Source organism: Etheostoma cragini, chromosome 11 (genome assembly GCF_013103735.1).
Source record: "Etheostoma cragini isolate CJK2018 chromosome 11, CSU_Ecrag_1.0, whole genome shotgun sequence".
NCBI classification, from domain to species: Eukaryota; Metazoa; Chordata; class Actinopteri; order Perciformes; family Percidae; genus Etheostoma; species Etheostoma cragini.
Genome location: NC_048417.1, coordinates 215,059 through 237,265, shown reverse-complemented (window position 1 = coordinate 237,265; position 22,207 = coordinate 215,059). Strand labels below are relative to the sequence as shown.

Genomic DNA, 22,207 nt, shown 5'->3' with positions numbered 1-22,207 from the left:
AAAGGAAAAGTCAACTAATCATGTCTGAGGGGGCATCCAACCCAACAGCCAATCAAAGCGGGAATCCGTCACAAGAGAAAAGAAGTATGGGAAACGAGCATCACCTTTCACCGTCACAGTACAGCTGGCAGAAGCAGAACCGACCCGGTTCTCTGCCAGGCAGACGTATTCGCCGTGATCAAACTTAGTTGTTTTGGTCACTTTCAAAGTGGCAACACCGTTTGCGAAGTCCATTGAGCAAGTGTTGGACTTGCGCAGCTTCCCGTCAGCTTTAAACCAAGATACAGAGATGTCGGGACTTCCTGAAATACGACATTTCAGGGTAACGGCGTCGCCCACGGTCACCTCCACGGGCTCCATCTTTTCAACAAAGTATGGTCGTTCTAAAGTGAAAGATGATGGTTTAGTATAACTACAGATGTTGAGTTGATGTACAAATGAAAGAATGAATGACTAAATAAATGATGTAATGATCATGAATGATTACTAATGAAATGACAGAACAGTACTGGGTTTACCTAGAATTGACACTTGTGCATCACTTTTGTCACTTCCAACTCCGTTGTCTACTTCACAAGAGTATCTACCAGCTGCCTCCATCCTGTCAGAGTTAAGGACCTCCAGGATGCAGGAGGTGTCCGTGGGGATCACGTTGTACTGATACGAAGCCCAGATGAGATTTCCATCCTTCTTCCAGGTAACATTGACCCTGGGGGTTCCAGCGAATGTAACCTCAAGCCTAAGAGGATTTCCTTTCTCAGAGGAAATGTCCTTCAGCTTCTTCACAAAGTGAACGGGTTCTGAGAGAGGCAATTCCATCATCGGTTACAGCAAACTCACTTTCACAAGTGCACAGATGGTTAAAAAAAATATGGAGCATGCTAACAAACCTTTCACAAACAGGTTAACTTGGCAGCTATCCTTCCCTCCACCATTAATGACCTGGCAGGTGTACTCTCCTGCGTGGGACTTTTCCACTCTGTGAAGCACCAAAGTGGCAACATCGTTTTTCAGTGAGATCTCGCAGCCTCTTCCGTGCTGCATTTCCTTGGCTCCCCTGAACCATTTGACTGTCAGGGGGGCGCTGCCTTTCACTTTAGATGAGAAAGACACATTTTTGCCGGCCAATGTTTCCTTGGTCTCAGGTTTTTCCACAAAACATGGAGGTTCTGGATTTGAATTAAAAAAGATTGTTAACTTTCTGAAACGAGCGATGTGATCGGGCGCTGAGGAACGTCGCCGAGATGTTCACGTCTACTGACCTGTCACGTTCATCGAAGCACTTGTCTCGCTGGCTCCTGCAGCGTTTACTGCTTTACATGTGTATTTACCAGAATCTGACATCCTGATTGTTGGAACGATCAGCTTGCAGTTATTGTCAGTGCAGCTAATATCATAGTTGGGTCCACTCTTGATTTCTTGGCCGTTGTGGAACCAGGAAGTTGTTAAAGGTGCAGATCCAGCGACCTTGCACTCCATCTCACCAGGTTTACCCACAACGAGGTGGGTATCTCTCAGCTTCCGTATGAAACTCGGCAGAATCAACTTATCTAAAATAAACAAAGGTGATGAAGAATTTAGAAGCTAACTGCCAATGAAAAAGGTCAAAAATATCATAAGATGATCATAAAGTTTGCTGAAGTGGCCACCAACCTGTGACGGAGAGCTTTATTTTGCAAGAGGATGTACCAACATGGTTTGTAACCTCTAGCTTGTATTCTCCAGCGTCTGCTTTATCAGCAGAGCGGATCTTCAAAGAGGCAATCTTTTTTGAGAAGGACGTCTGATACTTTGCACCAGCAGAGAGCGCTTTGTTATCCTTGAACCACTTAGTTTTCAGTTCTGGTGAGCCAGATACTGTGACTTCAAGAGCAGTATTCTCGCCTGACTTCACACTCAAAGACTCCGGGCTATGCACAATAACAGCGGGCTCTAGAAATAAGGGAAGAAGATATAAACCTAAAAGAATCTGGACACTGTCACTGGAACAAACACATAATGAAGTCTGGAGTTCTACCAACCTAGAACGGTCACGTGGGAGACAGACTCCACGACTCCAGAGTCGTTCTTCAGCTGGCAGGTGTATTTCCCTGCTGTGGTCGAGTCAGCTTTGGGAACTACAAGGGTGACCACGTTATTCTCAAAGCTGATCTTCCTGTTATCACTTTCTCTGAGAATGTGGTCCTTGTCCTGAACCCAGGACACAGTCAAAGGCTCAGAGCCTTTCACTTTAGTGGTCAGCGTCAGCTGCTGGCCGACTGTCACAGACTGGTCGGCCAGTTTCTTGACGAATGCTGGTTGTTCTGAATAGTGAGTGAAAGACCAAAGGTGAGGAGAGGTAATTGTATGGAGACTAGACTTTGGGAAATGGCAAACTCATTCTCCCTCCCAACTCGTCAAATGTGACTAGTCAGGACACCTTGGCGTCACTTTTTAATGCTCTGCGTTGGCCCCTTTGTTTCACCTTTTTACACTACAGGACAGCCCTTCTGTGTCACTTTGTAACGCTCTGGGTCGGGGCTCTTCATTTTTTCAACATATAGGGTAAAACCTCCAAGTTATGTTTGGAAAAGGATCATAGGTGGGACTACAAAATGTACATTTAATTGACACAGGGGACAAGAAAGGGACAATAACCACCATGTCCTGGGTCAAAGTCCAGTGTTGTTTTTGTTTTTGGTGGGAAGCTGAAGAGGTAGTTTGGTGTCAGTTTTGGACACTGAGGGCAACTGACCAAGCGTCAGCATTTGACAAGTTGGGATTGAGAACGTGTTGATGGGGTACAAACCTTTCAGGCTAATAGTAGTGCGACAGGTTGCACTGTCTACATTGTTTGACACTCTGCACTCGTAAAGACCAGCGTCGTCTTTCTCGAGCTTCATAATGTGGAGGGTGGCAGAGCTGGCCACACTGACTATCTTATATTTCCTGTTGTCCTTTAGAGGTCTCTTGTCTTTGTACCAGTTAACCTGGAAAGGTGGAGTGCCGTACACCTCACAGTGTAGGCTGGCGTCTTTCCCTGTAACGCCCTCTACCGGACTTGGTGTTTTGATAAAGGATGGAGACTCTGGAAAATATATCAGAGGTAAATTAACAAGCTGTTCCATGGGACAGACGGTCATGCTTAAGTTCAGTCCATGCTAGAAGAGTCCATCCAGATGAAGATCATTAGTAAGAGAAAAGACAATCCTGGAAGTTACCATGGAAAACGTGAGTTACGGGTATTGTGCAGGGGTCGGCAACCTTTACTATCAGAAGAGTAATACAGTTTTTTGAGTCTGGGTTGGCACATAAACATAACTAATATGAGTGTAAGTAAGTGTTTATTTAGTGGGGATGTCTTCACTGGTGAGGCGCACATATTTTCTGAACTCTAAGGTAAATTTTTTAAGTCTAAGAATAGAATTTCATGTATTCATGGTCTAGCAAAAACCAGAAGTAGTGGAGTTTGATCCAATTCTTTAAAGTTCATTTGCTTTGCTTTGTGTTTTGCAGAAGATCTGAAATTACTTTCTTTCTCAACTCCAGCTGCATACTTGTGCTTGTTCTGAAAACCCTCTACAGTATTACTTTTGTTGTATTACATTTGTTATTTTGGTAAACAAGCATTTGCAGTGAAAGCCAATTCATTTGTCTATGCATTGTTAAATGATTTTCCTCCGAGACTTTTCTTTCTTTGGAATCCTGAGCTAGTCTGAGGAAACACAAGGCGGCTTGCGCTGGGCTGTAGATGTACACTGCGTAGACTATGATGAACACTTAAGTTGACTGAAATGTTATGCAAGCTCAATGGAGAATGTAAGAATCACTTCAGGCCACAGGAAGCCACTGGAGATTGTGTAAGGAGCAGCAGGTTGCCTCCCCCTGCTTTTAGACTGTAACCGAAGACGGGGCTGTTGGTATCCATGCTGAAGTTTTGAGACTGATTTTCATTCCTTCTTTTTCATGCCATAAGAGTTCAGAGGTGGCGAAAACCACAAATAAAGATACGTGTTGGATAGCTGACCTTGGACTGTAAGAACGGTGCTGCAGCTCACTCTGCCAGCATCATTATGAGCCTCACAGGAGTAGACTCCGTTATCTGCAAACCTGACGGTGTGAAGCTGGAGGTACGCAGTCGAGTCAACAAACATGATTTTATAGTTGCCTCCATCCGTTATCTTTTGGTCATTTTTGTACCAGCACATGTTCAGAGAGCGTGAGCTGGTGACCTGGCATTCGAAGCGGTGTCCCTCGCACTGCTTCACGAACGTAGTGGGAGGAAGTTTCAGGACAAACTGAGGGGGCTCTGCAAAAGTCAAAGAAAGATAAGTTACTACGGTCAGCATAAAGCAACACCTGCATGGAGGATGGTGACCAATGAGGAAATCAATGGTATGTTGGTCAGCTGGAGACAATGGAGACAGAGAAAATGTAAAAATGGAGAAAAAGATGGAGTTAACGTGATAACGGTGGACGAAAAAAAGATAAAGTCCAACCTTGCACCAACAACTCAGCTGCACTTTGCACTGCGCCTGCTGCGTTGCTAACTTGGCAGGAATAAAGCCCAGAATGCAGAGCCTCGACCGAGTGGAGCTCCACAGAGGAAGCATACGTCTCCACCCTGATGGTACATCGTGGCCCTGAGGGGAGTTCAATGCCGTCCTTCAACCATTTCACAGTAAATGGAGATGTTCCTTCAAAAAGACTTCTGAAGAGCACGGTCGACTTTGGACCAACCGCCTGAGATTCAGGCTCAGCTACGAATCTCGGTGGCACTAAAATCCACACAGGAGAAGGATTACCATGCAGGACCAACACATGTTGAGTCAGCTAGGGACGCCAATGGCCGTTTAACCGTTAACCCACAAGAAGATTGAAACAAAAGCTTATTAACAATGCTTTTTTTTGCAGTGTAAAACTTGAATTGGCAATGCAATTCCAGGGGATTGCTTGCATGTTTCTAAGACAATGCACACAACATTGTGGCTACGCAACCCGCGGGCTCGGAAGCCCCCTACACCTGATCCCCGATGAAACCATGACGTATCTATGTATGACATATCGTAATGATATCTATCTATCTATCTATCTATCTATCTATCTATCTATCTATCTATCTATCTATCTATCTATCAATGCGCCTTGACAGTTACAAGTTGTAAATCATTTGAACTTGCATCATTGTCAGTTAACGGTTACCAAGGGTTACCTATTGTCAGAAACAACCCCAACCTTCAAATGCTAACCTTTAGCTGTGAGAACGCCGCTGCACCCACAGCTGCCGGCTTCATTGGTCACCTTACACGAGTATTCTCCCGTATCGGCGCTCAAGCTCAGTTTGAACTGCAGCAACACAGTATTTCCAACGTGCAGCAGCTCATATTTGGAGCTCTTGGTGATATTTTCTTTCCCTTTCCTCCACTCAACTGACATGGGAAGAGAGCCGGCCACTTTGCACTCCAAGGTAACCATTGAACCCATTATTTCTTGAATGTTTGTTAATTTCCTAACAAACGTCGGCGGAATGATTTCTTCTGTTTAAAGTGATAGTAAAAGATCATTAGAATCAAAGAAAAAACACAATGAATAAAAAACCTAAAACTAGTAGAAGAGAATTTCACAAACCTAAAACAACAAGCATGACTTTACATCTGCAAGTCCCAAAGGAGTTAGTGGCTGTGAACAGATACTCTCCGCTGTCTTCCAGCTGAGACGCCTCTATGTTCAGACTGCTGAGCTGGTTTTTAAAGGAGAGGTGATGTTTCCTGCTGGACTGGACCTCTCTGCCTTCTTTAATCCATCTTACCCTGATCTGAAGACTGCCAGCTACTCTGCACTCAAGACTAACTGGATCTCCACGAATCACTTTGATTACATCTGGCTTTTCAAGGATCCTGGGCGGTTCTACAACACCGAGAGACAGAGGTGAGCATGCGTTACTAAACCCCCCGATAACACAATGCAGATGGACCAAGCCTGAAGTAAAGCTTCCTTGCACTTCAAGCGTGGCAGAGCATCGGCGTCATTTACCACCTGGCAGGTGTACTTCCCACCGTGAGCCGCCTGGCAGGCAGGGATCCTCAGAGTGGCCTCTTTGTTCTCAAAGCGTCTCTCAATCTAAGGATCCTTGGAGAGACAGTTGTCCTCTTTCAGCCATTGGACAGAGAGAGGCAGAGAACCGTCCAATGTGCAGTGAAAGAGCACTACTTCTCCCAGAAGAGCCAAGGTATTCTCTATCTTCTTGACAAACATTGGAGGGACTAATACAAAGAAAAGATGCCGATGTAAAATCAGAAAGTGTTTTTTGCTGTAATGTACGTCATGGTGATGTACGGTCATAAGTCAAATCAACCTTTCAGAGATAATGCTCCAGAGCTACAACAACGTCCAACCTGATTGGCTACAACGCACTCATAAGTATCAACGTCTTCCTCTTTACAGTCCTGGATTTTCAAGCTCACATTTTCACTAACAACGATAAGATGCTTTTCGCTGGATTAGATTTGCTTTTGATCTTTCAACACAGTGACTTTAAAAGGAGCCCTTCCTGCAACTGTGCAAGCAAACAGTGTCGTGGAACCTTTAACAACCTTGATGGATGTCGGCTCTACAGCAAACCAAGAAGGCTCTGAAATAAAGCTAAACTAAACTAAAGCGACCTGCCATTCATTCCAGTGAAGTCATATTTCATTCTCCACTTGAACTGATAATCCGACAACATGGAAGCATGTGAAGGGGAAACCAACCTTTCACTTCTAGCTCAGCAGTGCAGCTCTCTGTGCCGGCTGCGTTGCTGGCTTCACAGAAATACTTACCGCTGTCTTTTTCACTGAGGCAACAAATCTCTAATGCGGCTACAGAGTTAACAAACAACATTTTGTGTTTGACACTTTGGTGAATCTCAGCTCCATCTCTGAACCAACGCACAGAGATCGGTGGACAACCGGCAACCTTGACCTCGAACACTTGACTGTCTCCCACTCCTACTTCTGATACGCCTTCAGGTTTGGCCAAGAAAGAAGGAGTGTGATAAGCCGTATTAACCTTTTACAAAGAGTATTGCCTGGCAGGAAGTGGAACCCACGTCATTCTCTATTTCACAGACATATTCTCCAGAATTAGAAGCTCTGGCAAAGGAAAGCTCAAGTGAACTCAACATGTTGTCTCTGATCTAGGAGCAGTCCGCGCTGGATAAAATCTCTGTCTTGTTTTTAAATCTACCTGATGGTCAGCGGTGGCGTGCCAGACACACCAACATTAAACATAATCTTTGAGCCAGGCACCACGCTTGTGGACTCAGGCTTTTCAAGGATGCATGGTGGTTCTGTTGGTGGACAACCGCTGGATTATAACACATGGAGAATGTGATTATCCTTTAAACTACAAGAATAATCTAGGGCTGGATCAGAATGATTGACTATTATGATATTTGTTTGTTGGGTAGGTATTTCATTTTTAATTATGGATTTGCATATTTGTTTTTCCTAATACTGTTATTAAGTGGAGACAAGTTCAACTTTTGGAGACACATACCGGCTGTTATTCTCTTAAAGCGACACACCAGAAGGATGCAGGCACACCAGCACACAAGTACATATCCTCACAGGGTTTTTTGTACAGACCATAAATCCACCATAAAAGATTTTTTTTTGGGGCTTTTCCACCATTAACTTTTGACAGGACAGTTGCGTGAGAAAGGGAAAGGGGGGGGGGGGGGGGGGGGGAGACATGCAGGAAATCGTCACAGGTGGGATTCAAACCCTGGTCCTCTGCATTAAGGTACAAACCACATGTGCGTCTGCTCTACCCACTGAGCCGACCGGGCCATGAAATATGCAAATATATATAAATGCGACAGACAACACATCAAGCACATCACGCTTGACAAGAAAGAAACAGCAGTTCAGACAGTTCAAGTGACACATATCCTACAAACCTGTCACTACGAGCACAGAGGCACATCTCTGAGTCCCGGCAATGTTCTGGGCCTGACAGACATATTTCCCGGCATGTGATAACTGAGCATTTTTCAAATGTAACACGGTACTTTCGGTATCATAGGACATCTTAACATGCTCGTCTTCTGTGAGCTCCTGATCATCCTTGATCCAGGACAGAGTCAGGGGTAGTGACCCAGACAACACACACTTCATTGAGATCTCAGAGCCCACCATGCAGGTTATATCCTTTAGTTTCTCAACAAATGATGGTGATTCTAGTGAGAGAAGACCACAGATCAGGCTGTAGGCTACAGGAGAATTCACACAAGCACAGATTATCCACATTGCAAAGCTTTGCATCCCTTATCTAACCTTCTACTGGCTGTAAATAACAAGGACACTTTAAAATTGAGACAACATTACGGTGCCTAGACTACATTTGTTATCACACATTGTTCACTGTCAGCATGGGTCCACAATGCAATTGCTGGAATTTGCATAAAAACTTCATTTATAGACAATTGGACAACATGTAGAAGATAACTTTCCGCAGCGTTTTACTCTATCCTTTGACTCACCTTTCAGTGAAATCTGGCAAGAACAAGATGTCTCCCCAACATCATTTGCAACAGTGCACTGGTACGTCCCAGCATCTCCAGTCTCACACTTTGGGATTTGAAGAGTCACTGTGTCGTTTTCCACAGTGATCTCATGTCTTTTGTCAGTTCTGACCAGCTTATCATTGAGGTAACAAGATATTTCAAATGGAGGGGAACCTGAAACGGTTCCTCTCAAGATAATGTCAGATCCCTTTATAAGCTCAGATGATTCAAAAGGCCTCACGAACACGGGAGGATCTATAAAGTAAAGATAATAAATGTTTAAAGGCAATAGAGGGCTGAGGAGTAGGTTCTGGTCCACAGAGGTCATTTAGCAGTTCAGAGCATCAACATTCAAACACTCTCCACTCTCAGTGGTTAACTCCAAAGTCAATGCACCAATCTAATGCATTGCTTTGAAGTGATATTTTGGGAAGCAAATTCCCGAGCAGCGACCGAATCACAGGAACTTAACCTGTGATTCGGATTAGGTCTACAAACTTAAACGAGTCACACATGAGAGATAAAGGGCGGAGGCGGTGCCGGATGTCCAGATTAATATTAAATAAACAACTGCGTTACATTTTTTTGACCATATTGGGATTGCTCCTTATGTACGAAGTTCACTAATTTACTCCTGGTTTCTCTTCAGTTACACACTTTCCTTGTCGTCGTTGTGGCATCTTACTCATGTTTTTGGCTCCAGCTGCATGATAGAAATGTCACAAACACGCCGACTTGCTTGCACATTCTTGTTCATTTACAAAGGTTTTTCTTTTTACAATGTAGAATATTGGTTGCCAGGCCTACAGCGTAGGCAGCACTGAACATGTTAAAGAACAACGTGGACCAGACGACTCAAACTGAACTAACCTTTGACAGTGACTGAGCTGCTGCACTCCTGTCTGCCAGCCTCGCTGGACGCCCTACAGACATAATCTCCACTCTCGTCTACAGAGCAGTTCTCTACCTCCAGAGTCGCTAACGAGCTGTCGAAGGACATCGTGTGTCTGCTGTCAGAAGAGATTTCTGAGCCGTTCTTAAACCATTTGATGCTAATAACAGGGGTGCCCTGCACTTTGCAGGACAACTTCAGAGTTTGTCCAGTTTTCAGGAGCTGTGAAGGCTCGAGCTTCATTGTAAATGTTGGGGCTTCTGCAAATTAACAACAACAATTTTGGTACAAACAAGAGGTTAAGTAAAGAAAACAATAGTTCACTCTATCACTTTTTGGAAAGAAAGGAAGAAACAGCACCTTTAACAAAGAGGGCTGCGGTGCAGTCCACCTTCCCAGCATCGTTGGATACCTGGCATGTGTACTTAGCCGAGTCACTGGGTTGCACAGAGCGAAGCTCCAACGAGCTTGAAGAGACATCTTTCTTTATGCAACACCTCCCCCCAGAGAAAATCTCTTTCTCCTCTCTGAACCATTTAACAACCACAGGAGCTGATCCTGTAAAGGCTGATTTCATGATAATATCTGATCCCGGTGAAGTGTCCTGGGACTCAGGTTTCAACGTGAAGACTGGTGGTTCTTGGGGAAGAAAAAGAGCAATCAACAACTTCTGATCATCTAAATAATATCTGTTTTATATCAGCTTTAAGGCAAAGTAATTCAACTCCTCTGACCTTTGACGGACAAAGAAGCACTGGTCTCTATTTCTCCGGCATCATTAGAGACCCGGCATTGATAAACTCCACCATCACTTTGCTCCAGGCCAGTTATCGTCACAGAGGCTTTAATCTCAGTGAAATCAAGCCTGTATTTGTCATTGCTGTGGATTTCTGTATCATCTTTGTACCAAGAAACAACCATCGGCTGAGATCCAGCAACTCTGCATTCCAACGTAACAGTACTACCAATACTCCCGTCCACTTTCTTTAGAGTTTTGGTGAAGGATGGTGGGACTGCACGATCTGTGTAAAGAAATATTCCATACACATATTTATATATTTATATATAACTCTCACCAAGGGACACATCTATAGGTTGTTATTAAAGACGTATTCTTGGTTAAAACTAACCTATAACAGTGACTGAGCAGGTGCACTCGTCTTTTCCGACTTTATTTGACACCTCCATCTTGTACTCAGAAGTGTCTCCTTTATCAGCCGTAAGAATCTTCATGGAGGCAATATTTTCCTTCAGAGTCATCTTATATTTACGGCCACTGATCATCTCTTTGCCGTCTTTAAACCATTTCACTTTGAGGTCTGGGCTTCCAGATACTGTGCACTCCAGTGTGGCTGATTCGCCTGCAGTCACACTGATGGACGCTGCTTTCTCTATGAGTTTAGCCGGTTCTATAATACAACGTGAGTTTTAGAGTTAACAACATCTCACTTATGAGCTTTTAAACACACTTTTAATAAATAGGAATGTGTCCTAACCTTGAATTGTTAAGACAGCTTCACACTTTTGCTGTCCCGCCTCATTTTCGGCAAGGCAAGTATACTTGCCGCCGTGGTTTATCTCAACAGATGAGAAGGAAATGCTAGCAATGTTGTTCTCGAAAGCCATTTTGACATTTGGATCGTCATCTCTTAGCAGCTCAGAGTCTTTCATCCATTTGATATTGATGGGAGCTGATCCTTTAAGTGTTCCCTGTAGCTTCACTGTGTGTCCCAACACTGCTGTCAAACTTTCCATCCTCTTTGAGAACATTGGTGGCTCTGAAATAACAGTGTACGTGATAACGATATAAGAAGCTGCCAATAGGAGCACAGTAATTATAATTTAAGTTTGACCTATACGTCCTCAGGTCACTAACCTCTCTGTTTAGCCAATGACTTTGAGGCTACTGACCCAACCTGGTTTGATATGACACATTCGTATTCACCAGCGTCAGCGCTCTCAAACGAGTGGATCTCCAGTGAGGCCAGGGAGCCCTGCGACACTATCCTGTACTTCTTATCTGCTGACAGGCTTTTCTTATTCTTTTTCCAGGTCACCTCGAATGGCGCAGAGCCTGAAATCTCACACTCCAATACAGCTACAGACCCTCTGACCGCCTCTAAGGGGAGTAACTCCTTTCGGAATGACGGCGGTTCTGAACAGGGACAGACAGTTAAGTTAGATTGGTTAGCTGTGCAATGCTTTAAGGTAGCGTTGTAGGGACTTTCCAGAGACAGGGACTTATGTTACCTGTGTCTTTTTTGCGTAAAGTTAAATCTAGGCTATTTTATGCAAATCAGAGGCTTCCAACAATTACTGCCATCAAAAAACATGGCTGTGGACATATACAATAAGTCTACACACCTTTCACTGTTACTTTAGTGGTGCAGCTTTCACAGCCAGACTCATTGAGAACCTCACAGGTAAAGTTCCCACTGTCACTCAACATGACATCCTTTATCTCAAGAGTTGTTACACCGTCCTTCAGACTGATATCATATCTGCCACCAGCAAACAACTCCTTGTTATTAAAGAACCAGGACGTGTGAAGTTCAGGGGATCCTTTAATGGTACACTGCAGACGTGCAGTGCTGCCTTGCTTCCAAACGGAGGTGGCTTCCAGCCTCTTTACAAAGACTGGCGGTTCTGGAGAGGTGTGTGGTTAAAAAAGAGACCATATGACGTCAAAAGAAGTCAATTTAAAAAAACAACAACCCAGCATTGAAAGAGAAGAGATTTAAGAACTTGCAGCTGCGCTTATACCATTGAAACACCACCGAACACAATTACATTCATTTTCAGGTCTGCAGTTTTGTATCAGCTTCAAATTCTGCAGTAGCCATGAACATGAACTAGACAGACATCTCTTACCTTGGACCTTGACCGAGGTGGAGCAGCTTTCACTTCCAGCTTCATTTTTCACCGTACACACATAATTTCCACAATCTTTCAGTGTGGTCTTTAGGATATCAAGAGTAACTGTCTTATCCTCAAAAGACAGTTTACAGTCTGGAGACTGATGGACTTTTCTACCATCTCTGGTCCAGGTGACAGTTACTCCAGTGTCCTCATCCACCTGACACTCCAGGTGCAGAGGACTTCCCACCACAGCCGCGATGGGAACCAGGGGCTTTACAAAGTTGGGTTTATCAATAACACGCAGCTCCATGCTGCAGTCGGTTGTCCCAAAATTATTGGACACCTTGCACACATAAAGCCCCATATCATCTGGCAAAACGTTGCTTATCTCAAGTGTGTGCTTATTCTTTTCACATGATGTTTGGTAGTGTGTGGGCACTTTGGGCAAAGCCTGGTTGTCTTTGAGCCAGACAACATTCAGTGGGGCAGATCCTGTTATTACACACTGTATCATTGCCCTCTTTCCAACAAACACAGTCTGAGGCTCAGGTTTAGTTATAATGGAAGGGGCGCAATGCTCTATAAGAATTAAGAAAAAGAGAAACACATTAGTGGTAAAATGTTCATTAACCTTCACCAACACCGGCCATCTGGACAAATACAAACCAGCAGCAGCAAGAAATCTTGAAAAACGGTCAAAATCTATCAAACGTAAGGCAAAGTGTCGACCAGAAAACAACAACAAAAGACATTACCAGCTCCGAGCTAAACCAGCGAATAAGGAGGAAACATGCGCTGCTCTTACCTGTCACATGGAGAGAGGCAGAACATTCGTCCCCACCATGCTGATTGGACGCCTTGCAGGTGTATTCACCGCTATCATCCTTGGTTGGGTTCAGAAGCTCCAGAGAGGAAGTACTGAAGCGACTGATTATCCTGTATTTTTCACTCTCTTTGATTTGGTGTCCATCTTTGAACCACTTGAAGCTCACATTTGGAGCATCCTCAGTTTCACATTCAAACTTGGCATGGTTGCCAGTGTTGATCTCCACAGGGACGATTCTGTGCCTGAACACAGGTTTCACTGTGTTTTTGGAAAGAAAGAGAAAAACAATGCAACGTAAATAACCAGAAGCCAAAAGGTTTCTACTGGAGGTGGGGATGTAGTGAACCTGGGATGAAAGTGACAAAGTTATCTGGTTGTGACTCTACAGAAGAAAAATGGTGTTAGGTTAGGGTTAAAGATGTGATGGAATAGATTCTGCTATAAGAAAAGGAGAGAAAGCATGCAAAGAGGAAAGGACCACGAATGGCGACTGATGGGTGAGATATGAAGTCAAAGGTTGAGTTTTAATTCTGATACCAGCATCGGCAAGGCATCCGATACGGCCCACAAGTCTAAGTCTAAGTCCCTTCACCAATCCGATACCATGTAATTTAGACCAAAATATATACTTTAAATTAGATTAAGAATGTTTTGTTTCTGTTATAACTGTGAAAAAGTAGATAATAAAAAATGTGTCTGGCATGTATTCTCTCAAACCTGAGCCAGGCCATACAAACAATAATTAATGGATCTTTTAATTTCTGCCTTTTCACTATGGATGTAGAAGTAAAACTTTCTTTAAGCTAACCTTTGGGGCTCCTTTTCTAATGTTAACATTAACCTTTTGCTTCTTGCGTGTACAGTTTACAGGAGAAGTTCTCTGAGGAATTTGATTTGGTATGTATCGTAACCTACATTTCTCTAATCTGACTGATATCTAGTCAGAAATGTGATTGAATCTGGCTTTAAATCAAATTGATTTGGGAAATCATTGGCGATACCCGCCCTCTTCACATTCGGTACCTTGTATAGGCCGATGTGCAAGTTCAGGTATCAGAAAGGAAAGAAATGGTATGGAACATCTCTAGTCAAAGGTGATTCAGTGAAAGGACTAATGGATGGTCATAGTGTATGAGGGGGATATGCATGTGGAGGAATAGATTTGCTTAAACGAAAAGTGATGATGTCACTGCTGTCTGATTAAAACCTCAAACATCCACTTAAAATACCCAGAGAAGCTTTAAGATGCCTTTTCAGCGTGTTTTCAGTTTCAGTCTTTTAAAGGATTAGGTGGGCAATCAACTCATAATTACTGTCCCAAGTACATGTTTGAAGTTTGCAGACAACAGAATTGAATGAACATTCACTATGTGAAGTTAGTTGATGATGATATCAAATAATTGCCCATCATCAAACCTTTCGAGACCACAGTGAGTCTTGAAGATGTTGTAGTCCTGCCCGCTTCATTCTCAGCCTCACAGACATACTCTCCTTGATGCTTCTTGAAAACTTTGTTGATAACTAGTGTGTATGTGTCGTGGTCTTTGGAACACTTGAACTCTCTGCCCGATTTTACCAATTGGCCATTGACAAACCAGTTGACTTTGGTAACGTACTTTAGAGTGACTGTAAATTTGGCCTCACTGTTTTCCTCAGCGCAAATGTCTTCCAGATGATCAATGAAAACAGGATAATCTAGCAGACTTTCAGAGGACTCGCTGATCATGATTGCCTCTGATAGAAACTCCTCTCTGGTTTCTTTGTGGACAAAGATGTCCAAACGTTCCTCAACAGGAACTTGAACCACCTCATGAATCTCAGACCGACTCTTAACGGTTGCACTTTGAAATGAAGCCCTGGCTTCAGTGTTGACAGCTGCTGACTGAGATAAAGCAGGAGGAAACCCAACTGCACTCTCTGCAACCACGATGGTGTCTACCACAGATGACAACACCTCTTTGGAAGCTGCTGAGAGAACACGTGCTTTTTGAGGCTTGTCAATCTGCATGGTGTCCGGTTGCTCTGCTGTAAGACTTTGCTGCTCCTGGAAAACCATCGCATGCAAAGATACCTGGAGTTCAGACCTGAGGTCAGCTGTCTGAGGGTATTCCCCTTCTAAAGACAGCGTGATCTCCATGGGGGCGCCTGGAGTAGTAATCAGGTATGTAGATGTGGCTCGTTTGGGCTCTCTCTGAACTGTCACTTCCTGTACGTCCACTGCCTCTAACCGCCCTACAACATCGGCCAGTAGCACTGGCTGATCGCTGGCCACAGCCGACTGAAGAGCGTCTCTGAGCTGACGTCGTACATTCAAGCTCGAAGGTTTGGGGATCTGAATTACAAAGCTAAGCTCTTTCGGAAGGGACATAGTGTCAAGAGACTCGTGAACAAACAGAACTCCTTCAGGCTGCGTCAGGACGCTGGCGGTCGAGCTATCAGATGTATGTATCTCACTTGACTTCTCTCCCCTGATCACCTTCTTTTCTTCAAGCAACACCGACTGTCGCACCGACTGGCCCTCCTGGATCTGGACTGCAAAGTCCTGCTCAGCGGCTTCTAAAACAGTACAGCTTTCTGTGGCAATGGCCTTCTCCTCTATAAAAATCGTTCTTTTAGGTATCTTAGGCTCAATTTTCATCTCAGGCTTGAATTTCTCATTAGTTTTAAGGCTAACTGTGTGACCTTCCTCGAGGCTGTAAGTGTCTGTGACATTCAAAGAATGCATGATATTCCAGTTGTCCTCTTTCTGGACTAGCGCTCGTTGCTGCTTGACATGGCTAACAACAGGCTTCTCCTTCGGCAGCTGCATTGGCTGGGAGGAGACTGTGAGGATACTCAAAGGTATGGGCTCAGTTCCAAGGTGGGACTGAAACCCGGTCACCGACACATCAAGATCTTTCTGATACTCTGCTGTGATCTCCCTTCTCTCCTCTGAGGTGGCTGCATGCCTTCTTGCCTTTTCCTGTTTCTGCGTTGCCATTTGCTTGTCAGGTTTGGTGATCCTAAGTATCCCTTCTTTTGGTAACACTGAAAACGAATGAATCGACTGGAGGTATAGTTTTGGCGGTACCTCTTTCTTCGGCTGAACGGATGTGGATTCTGTCTTTGCTGAGAACTTTGTGGTTGCCTCGCAAACTGCAGTTCTTTGCTCTTCTTGAGTCACTGAATAAAACAAAGTTGGACTCTTCCTTGCTGCCGCCTGCTCTGTAGATGGCTTTTCGCTGCTAAACCTACCCTCAGATTGCAAAACCTCCAGATCACTGATAACCTGCAGAATCACAGGTCTTTCTCTTTGTTTCTGAGGCTGCAGACCCACAGAAGAGTCTAGCCCTGGTAACTGTCCTGTCTGTTCATCTTGGAGTTCAAACCTTTCTTCAGCAACTATAGCTGACCTGTAGACCACGTCTTGGTGTGGAGTGATACTTTCCGGCTCTGGTTTGTGCATTTCAAATGTCTGCTCCTTAGATAAAACCAGTCTAGTTTCACTCACCGATGCTACCAATGGCTTAGATTGCTCTTTCTCAACCAATAGTTGAGTGGCTGCATCTAACCCTGGCAACGGTGTAGTGTGTCTTTCTGTGAGTGGCAGTTGCCCGGTAGACTGAGCCAAGTATAAAATCTTAACCCCCTCTGTGACTCTGAAACTCTTCTCCTCGTCCGGCCTGTGGGTAATGCCTAAAGTTTCATCAAGGATGGGCAGATTGGGCTCTACTTGGTGACTACTAACAAGCTGCCTCGGTTCCTTTAAAGTCTTCCCATGCTGTGTACCTTGGTCCGCCAAGGCCTCGGCTCTCACCGTGGTAAGTGGGAGGAACTCTTCAGATGTGGCAGACATGAGTTTGGACGGCTGCTCTTTGGCAAATTCAAGTTCTATGATCTCAGGACTGAGGATCCGTTCTGAGTGCTGCTCAGTGATCTTTTGTCTCTCCTGGACGGAAGACAAGAAAGTCGCCATGTGAAGCTGTTTCACAGGAACAGCGGAGACCTGCGTGGGGAGAGTGGGAGCAAAAGAAACCCTCTCCTGTATTTCATGAGACTGCAGAACGGCGGCCTGGTGGGTAAGCTGCTCTCGGTGAAGTGTGGCAGCAGATATATCGAGCTCTGTGAGGGGGCCCACCTCCTCGCTGGGAATAATCTGCCGGTCTTCAGTGCTAATGGTATAAATCATCTGATCAGACAGAGTTCTTTTCTGGTATAATCTGGATTCTGTGGTTTTTTCAGTCATGGATATTTGCAAACCTTTTAGTTTCTTTTTCTGAACTTTTTCACGGAGAACCAGCAGCTCTGCAACACAAGAGGCTTCCCCGTATTGGTTGGAGGCCTTGCAGGTATAGACGCCGCTGTGTTCCTGTTTGACACTCTTAATATTAATAAAGCCTGATCCGTCTGGGTTGTTCACAATGATGCAGAACCCACTGGGCTGAATGCGTATGCTGCCTTTGAGCCACTGAACCTCGGGGAGAGGCTCTCCGGTCACAGTGCACCTGAAGAACGCCTGACCTCCCTCACACAACTGAAGAGACTCAATAGTTTTAGTGAATTCTGGCGGTTTGCCACTTGGTACGAATCTTCCCCTGTCAACTTGTTCCTCCTTTTCTGGCTCCTTCACCTGAACATGCAAATAAGAAGTGCAAGTCGACTGGCCAAATCTATTGCTGACAGTACAAGAGTACTCTCCTTCAAGCTCCCTTCGCACTTCGGTAATGACCAAGCTATACTCGTCTCGCTCCTGAACAAACGTGTACACGGACGAACTTGTTATAGTTTGCCCATTGTGGAACCACTGAACAGCAGGCTTTGGGAAACCAGAAACCATTACGGTGAACGTGGCAGTTTCTCCAACAGTCACAGCTGCCGGAGAAAGTTGGCTGAGGAAAACGGGCTTGGCCAAAGTGCTGGCGTAGCGTTTGGACTCAGGCTTAAGTTCAAGTGTTCTGGTTTTGTCTGCTAACTTTAGGCCAGTGGAGTACGAGTCCTGGGTTTCCTCTTCCACTGTGACGGTGGAGCTAGAGAAGGCTGAGTGGGATAATCACAATTTAAAGCAAAGTGAGACACTGCAACCACAAATACCTTCAGCTGCAATCCTAGATCAAAAAATGGTTAATCTTCCACAAAATGCAACTGAAAACTTGACAAATGTCACTCATAAAAGTCTCCTTTATATCATAAAAAGTTGTACGGTGCTTCTTCATCATACCATTGCTCCATATTTTGCTTTCTAAAATTATGTTAAAAAAAAAAAAAAACAGGAAACAGTTGAGTAGTTACTTATTTTGGACTGCAAGGTAAATTAAAGAACAGGACTGTTTCCCATGTTGTAGCCAATCTACTTTACATTTCCTATTTCTAACATTACTGCTCCCCCTTTTCCAAATGTTACATCAATAATTTACAACAATAAAAGGTCTAACAATGTCCAAACCATTATCTGGAAGATAAGGAAAGTTTTAAGTTTTAAGTCTCACTTTATGTAAAAAATTACATAAAGTAATTAAAAAAGAAATCTTACCAGCGCAACCTGAAGACAAAGTCCAAACAATAAGCATACAATCTTTGATAAGACATACAAACTTCTACGTCACTGCTCACATGAAACCATATTTACCTTTGACTTCCTCCTTTGTCATAGTCGTAGGCTCGTGCTTGGCTGCCGTTACTGTAGAGACAGACATTCACAAGTCAGAACCACTCTCAGGACTGCACAGGAAGTCTCATATGGTGCAAGACTGTTAGAATCAGTGTGACGTCGTGCATCCATACCACCCGCTTGTTTCTTTTGTTCTACAAACTGAAATTCTTGCATGCTTCCTTTTGGTCTGTTGTGTGCATGTGCAGCACACGTCTGGCTTTTGTGGAAAATGCTCAGTGATATTCTTTTTGTGTTTTGGTGAGTAAAGCAGGACCGAAAGGTCAGCGAACTCTGCTAAACACAGTTAAACCTTGTTGAAGAAGACGTGGTGCCAGAGTGTGAAGAAGTGTGAATGAGTGGTGGGCCAAACCAAAAAGCTCCAATGAGCAGAAGGACCAAAAGCATGCAGATGCCAACCTTTCGTCACAGCTTCTCCGGCTGAGTTGACATTTTTGCAAGTGTAAGAACCCCCGTTTGCACAGCACAGGGGGCCGTCATGTTTCACAGAGTAAGACACAGAATCGTCAACATTCAACCGGTTGTAAAGCCAAAGGACAAATGGAGTGGGAAGCCCCTTCATAACGCAACACAAGGAGCCGCTGTCGCAGCCTAGCTTTCTGTTTGGGATCAGCAGCTCTGGGGGCAGTTTGATCAAGAACTCGGGGCAGCTGGAGAGGCGCCGCCCTCGCATGTCATGAGGCACAACGTCCGGGAAATACAGGTGGCTGATGAGGCTGTACGGCCTCTGGGAAGATGGAGGCAATGGTCCCGGCTTCTCCAGTGCCTCTTGCTTGTCTTGGTCTGGGGGATCTCTAGCGGCATCCCTGTCCGCCTGAGACACTTTACGCAGAGAATCGGAAGGGATTGGGGTTTCTGCTTTGAGATTCACTTCTTTAGCTGGGTGAGGATAAAGTTAGGGAGAGTAATTAGGGGTCAGAGTTCATAAGGCTCCCAACACCAAAGAGGGTTAGTAGGATGGATAGATGAGGTTAGCGAGGCGAGGCTTGCAGCAGCAGGAAGAGATAAACTTGATTAGAAAGCGAGTTATTCTATTATAGTCGGGTTACAGGCTAAGAGGACATATTAAATAATGAGGGGAGGGGACGAAGCAGGAAGAGCAGGTGGAGAGCTGGGATGGACCAGATGATGAAAAACAAAGATTAACCACCTTCAACAGTGAGCTGGGCAGAGGAGCAGCTGTGGCCGTGTTGGTTGGTGGCGGTGCAGCAGTACCGGCCCTGGTCTGCCACACCAACCCCTCTGATAACCAGGGACAACAACCCCCCGCTCTGAGAGCTTTTCACCCTCTCATTGTGGGCCAAACTCCGGCCGTTATGATCCCATACCACCCCGGTGAATGGCTGCCCGGAGAACGAGCAGCTGAACTCAGCCATCTCGCCGCTTTGCACCTGCACGTCGCTCATCTCCATCAGCAGTTTGGGGCTGGCTGAGACGTTGGTATCAACAGTGCTTTCCCCTGAGCTGACGCTCTGCATCTCTGTCTCCATTTCCATCTGAATCTCAACCGTCCTCCAAGACACGGAGGAGCTCTCAGAAAGCGTCTGGGTAAACTCAACAAACGCCGACAGAGAGCTGAGACTCCCCGTCCCAGCCTCCAGTCTCTGACTTAGCATAGCATCACTTCCACTAGCTAAGGCTTTTTTATCTGGGCAGTAAGAAAGAGTAAAAGAATTAGGTCAACACATCATTGTGGCTTTGATTTCTTCAGGTCACAGCTGGATTGGAGCGTTGAGGGTCAGTCATGACCAGGGACAGAGCAGACAGTGGCTGGTTTCCTGTGGCATTCATGCAAGCAGGACTGGAGCCAAACTTCAAAATAAAATAAAAAAATTAAATGTTTTATGTCCGTGCTCGAGCATGAGGAACCCAGAAAGCTTGATTTTCCAAAGTTCAGCTCTGTTTTGAGCATGCTGCATTCCTTTGAAATAAAGATCTGTGTCTCAGAATAAAGACGTCCCTACCGTTATTCTTATTATAGAAAACAGAGGAGAAGACAGTCATGCAAAGAATCTAAAGACAAACGTGTAAGCTTGTCACCTGTGCTTACAGCAAGGGTGTCAGAAGACAGAATATATATATATATATATATATATATATGTATAGATAGATAGATATACATATATGTATATGTGGCCTGCATGCTCACAGAAACAGTTAACTTTCAAGATGAAAATATGAAAGACTGAAAGGGCAACAACTGGAATAATATGTGCATGTAAACATCGGCATTGTTGTTGAGTAAGCTTTAATACAAGAAATTGTCTTGTTTGCTGTTATTTTCTACAACAGGAAGAGGTACGGCATGTTTACAGCGTTGTCACCTGGTGCCTGCACATCATTGTACGTGTCGACACCACGTAATTCACTCTTGAAAATACAGAAAACAAGATTATTTCTCAGAAGGAACACACATGCCTGAAACCTTGCCACGTCCCCCCCGGTTAACCATGCAGCCTCATAGAAATATTATTATAAAAGCACAATCATAGTTATTGCTTTGTGCCAACACAAGCTTCAGGTCATATAAAACCAGTACGTGTGAAAGTGTCTGGACAGATTAGGGTAATATAGACAGCAGATATATCTATCTATATATATATATAGATATAGATATAGATATAGATATATATATGTATATGTATATCTATATATACATATAGATATATATATATAGAGATATATAGAGAGATATATAGAGAGATATAGATATAGATATATATATCTATATATGTTTCCTCTGGATAATCACATTTACATGACATTAAACATCGGAACATCGGTATGAGCCCATAATAATAATTAATGCTAGTGAATACAGGATCACGTGAAGTCCAGGACCAAGGGTCCAAAACACCTGGATAACGTCCAACTGGCCCTTTAGGCTGGTGTAGGGAGATTTCGGCTTCACCTTGTACCGAGGGAGGAAGCGGAGACGTGGCGCCGTCTCTCGTTACCAACATGCCAACAGAGACTTGAGCAGGACGCCTCGGAGCGCGTGCAGTGGGTACATTCGTTACCTGAGCGTCACCTGACCGTGGAGTTACTCACCGTCGATGTTCAGAGTCGCGGAGCACGCGACCATTCCCGCCGAGTTTGAGGCGGTGCAGGAGAACTCCCCTTCGTGGTGGGTGAGCACCCTGGAGATGTCCAGCTGGCACGTCGGACCGTACCGAGACACGGTGAAGACGTCCGACTGCCGGATCTCTCGGTCGCCGCAGAACCAGCAGATCTGCAGATCTGGAGAAACACGCAGTCATCTTGATCTCGGACTCATCCAAAAGCCAACTCAACATTATGTGTGAAGCACAATTAACCCTCGTGTTGTCCTCCAGGGTAAAACAGGGACAATAAATCAACATTTTTGTCCCTTTTTCAGACTGTTTTTACACTACTTTTGGAATCCATGGTCAATAACCCTCATTTATGTAGAATTATAGCTAATATTAGAGTTAAAAA

The 22,207-nt window shown here is 44.5% G+C and overlaps 1 protein-coding gene across 1 annotated transcript in view; it reads right to left on the bottom strand.

Moving 5' to 3' along the window:
- LOC117953067 (titin-like) overlaps nt 1-22,207 on the bottom strand; it is a 201,318-nt gene that overhangs the window by 144,548 nt on the left and 34,563 nt on the right. Inside the window, exons 33-57 of the mRNA XM_034885784.1 lie at nt 21,800-21,988; nt 18,707-18,757; nt 13,081-13,359; nt 12,288-12,854; nt 11,781-12,062; nt 11,293-11,571; nt 10,913-11,194; nt 10,547-10,825; nt 10,151-10,438; nt 9,777-10,055; nt 9,395-9,676; nt 8,501-8,779; nt 8,030-8,230; nt 6,729-6,836; nt 5,632-5,886; nt 5,229-5,408; nt 4,479-4,757; nt 4,007-4,288; nt 2,735-3,067; nt 2,022-2,303; nt 1,654-1,932; nt 1,263-1,550; nt 891-1,169; nt 519-800; nt 105-383 (exon numbers count right to left, since the gene is read on the bottom strand). Coding sequence (XP_034741675.1) covers nt 105-383; nt 519-800; nt 891-1,169; nt 1,263-1,550; nt 1,654-1,932; nt 2,022-2,303; nt 2,735-3,067; nt 4,007-4,288; nt 4,479-4,757; nt 5,229-5,408; nt 5,632-5,886; nt 6,729-6,836; nt 8,030-8,230; nt 8,501-8,779; nt 9,395-9,676; nt 9,777-10,055; nt 10,151-10,438; nt 10,547-10,825; nt 10,913-11,194; nt 11,293-11,571; nt 11,781-12,062; nt 12,288-12,854; nt 13,081-13,359; nt 18,707-18,757; nt 21,800-21,988 — 6,663 coding nt within the window. The remainder of the gene's footprint in view (nt 1-104; nt 384-518; nt 801-890; nt 1,170-1,262; nt 1,551-1,653; nt 1,933-2,021; nt 2,304-2,734; nt 3,068-4,006; nt 4,289-4,478; nt 4,758-5,228; nt 5,409-5,631; nt 5,887-6,728; nt 6,837-8,029; nt 8,231-8,500; nt 8,780-9,394; nt 9,677-9,776; nt 10,056-10,150; nt 10,439-10,546; nt 10,826-10,912; nt 11,195-11,292; nt 11,572-11,780; nt 12,063-12,287; nt 12,855-13,080; nt 13,360-18,706; nt 18,758-21,799; nt 21,989-22,207) is intronic.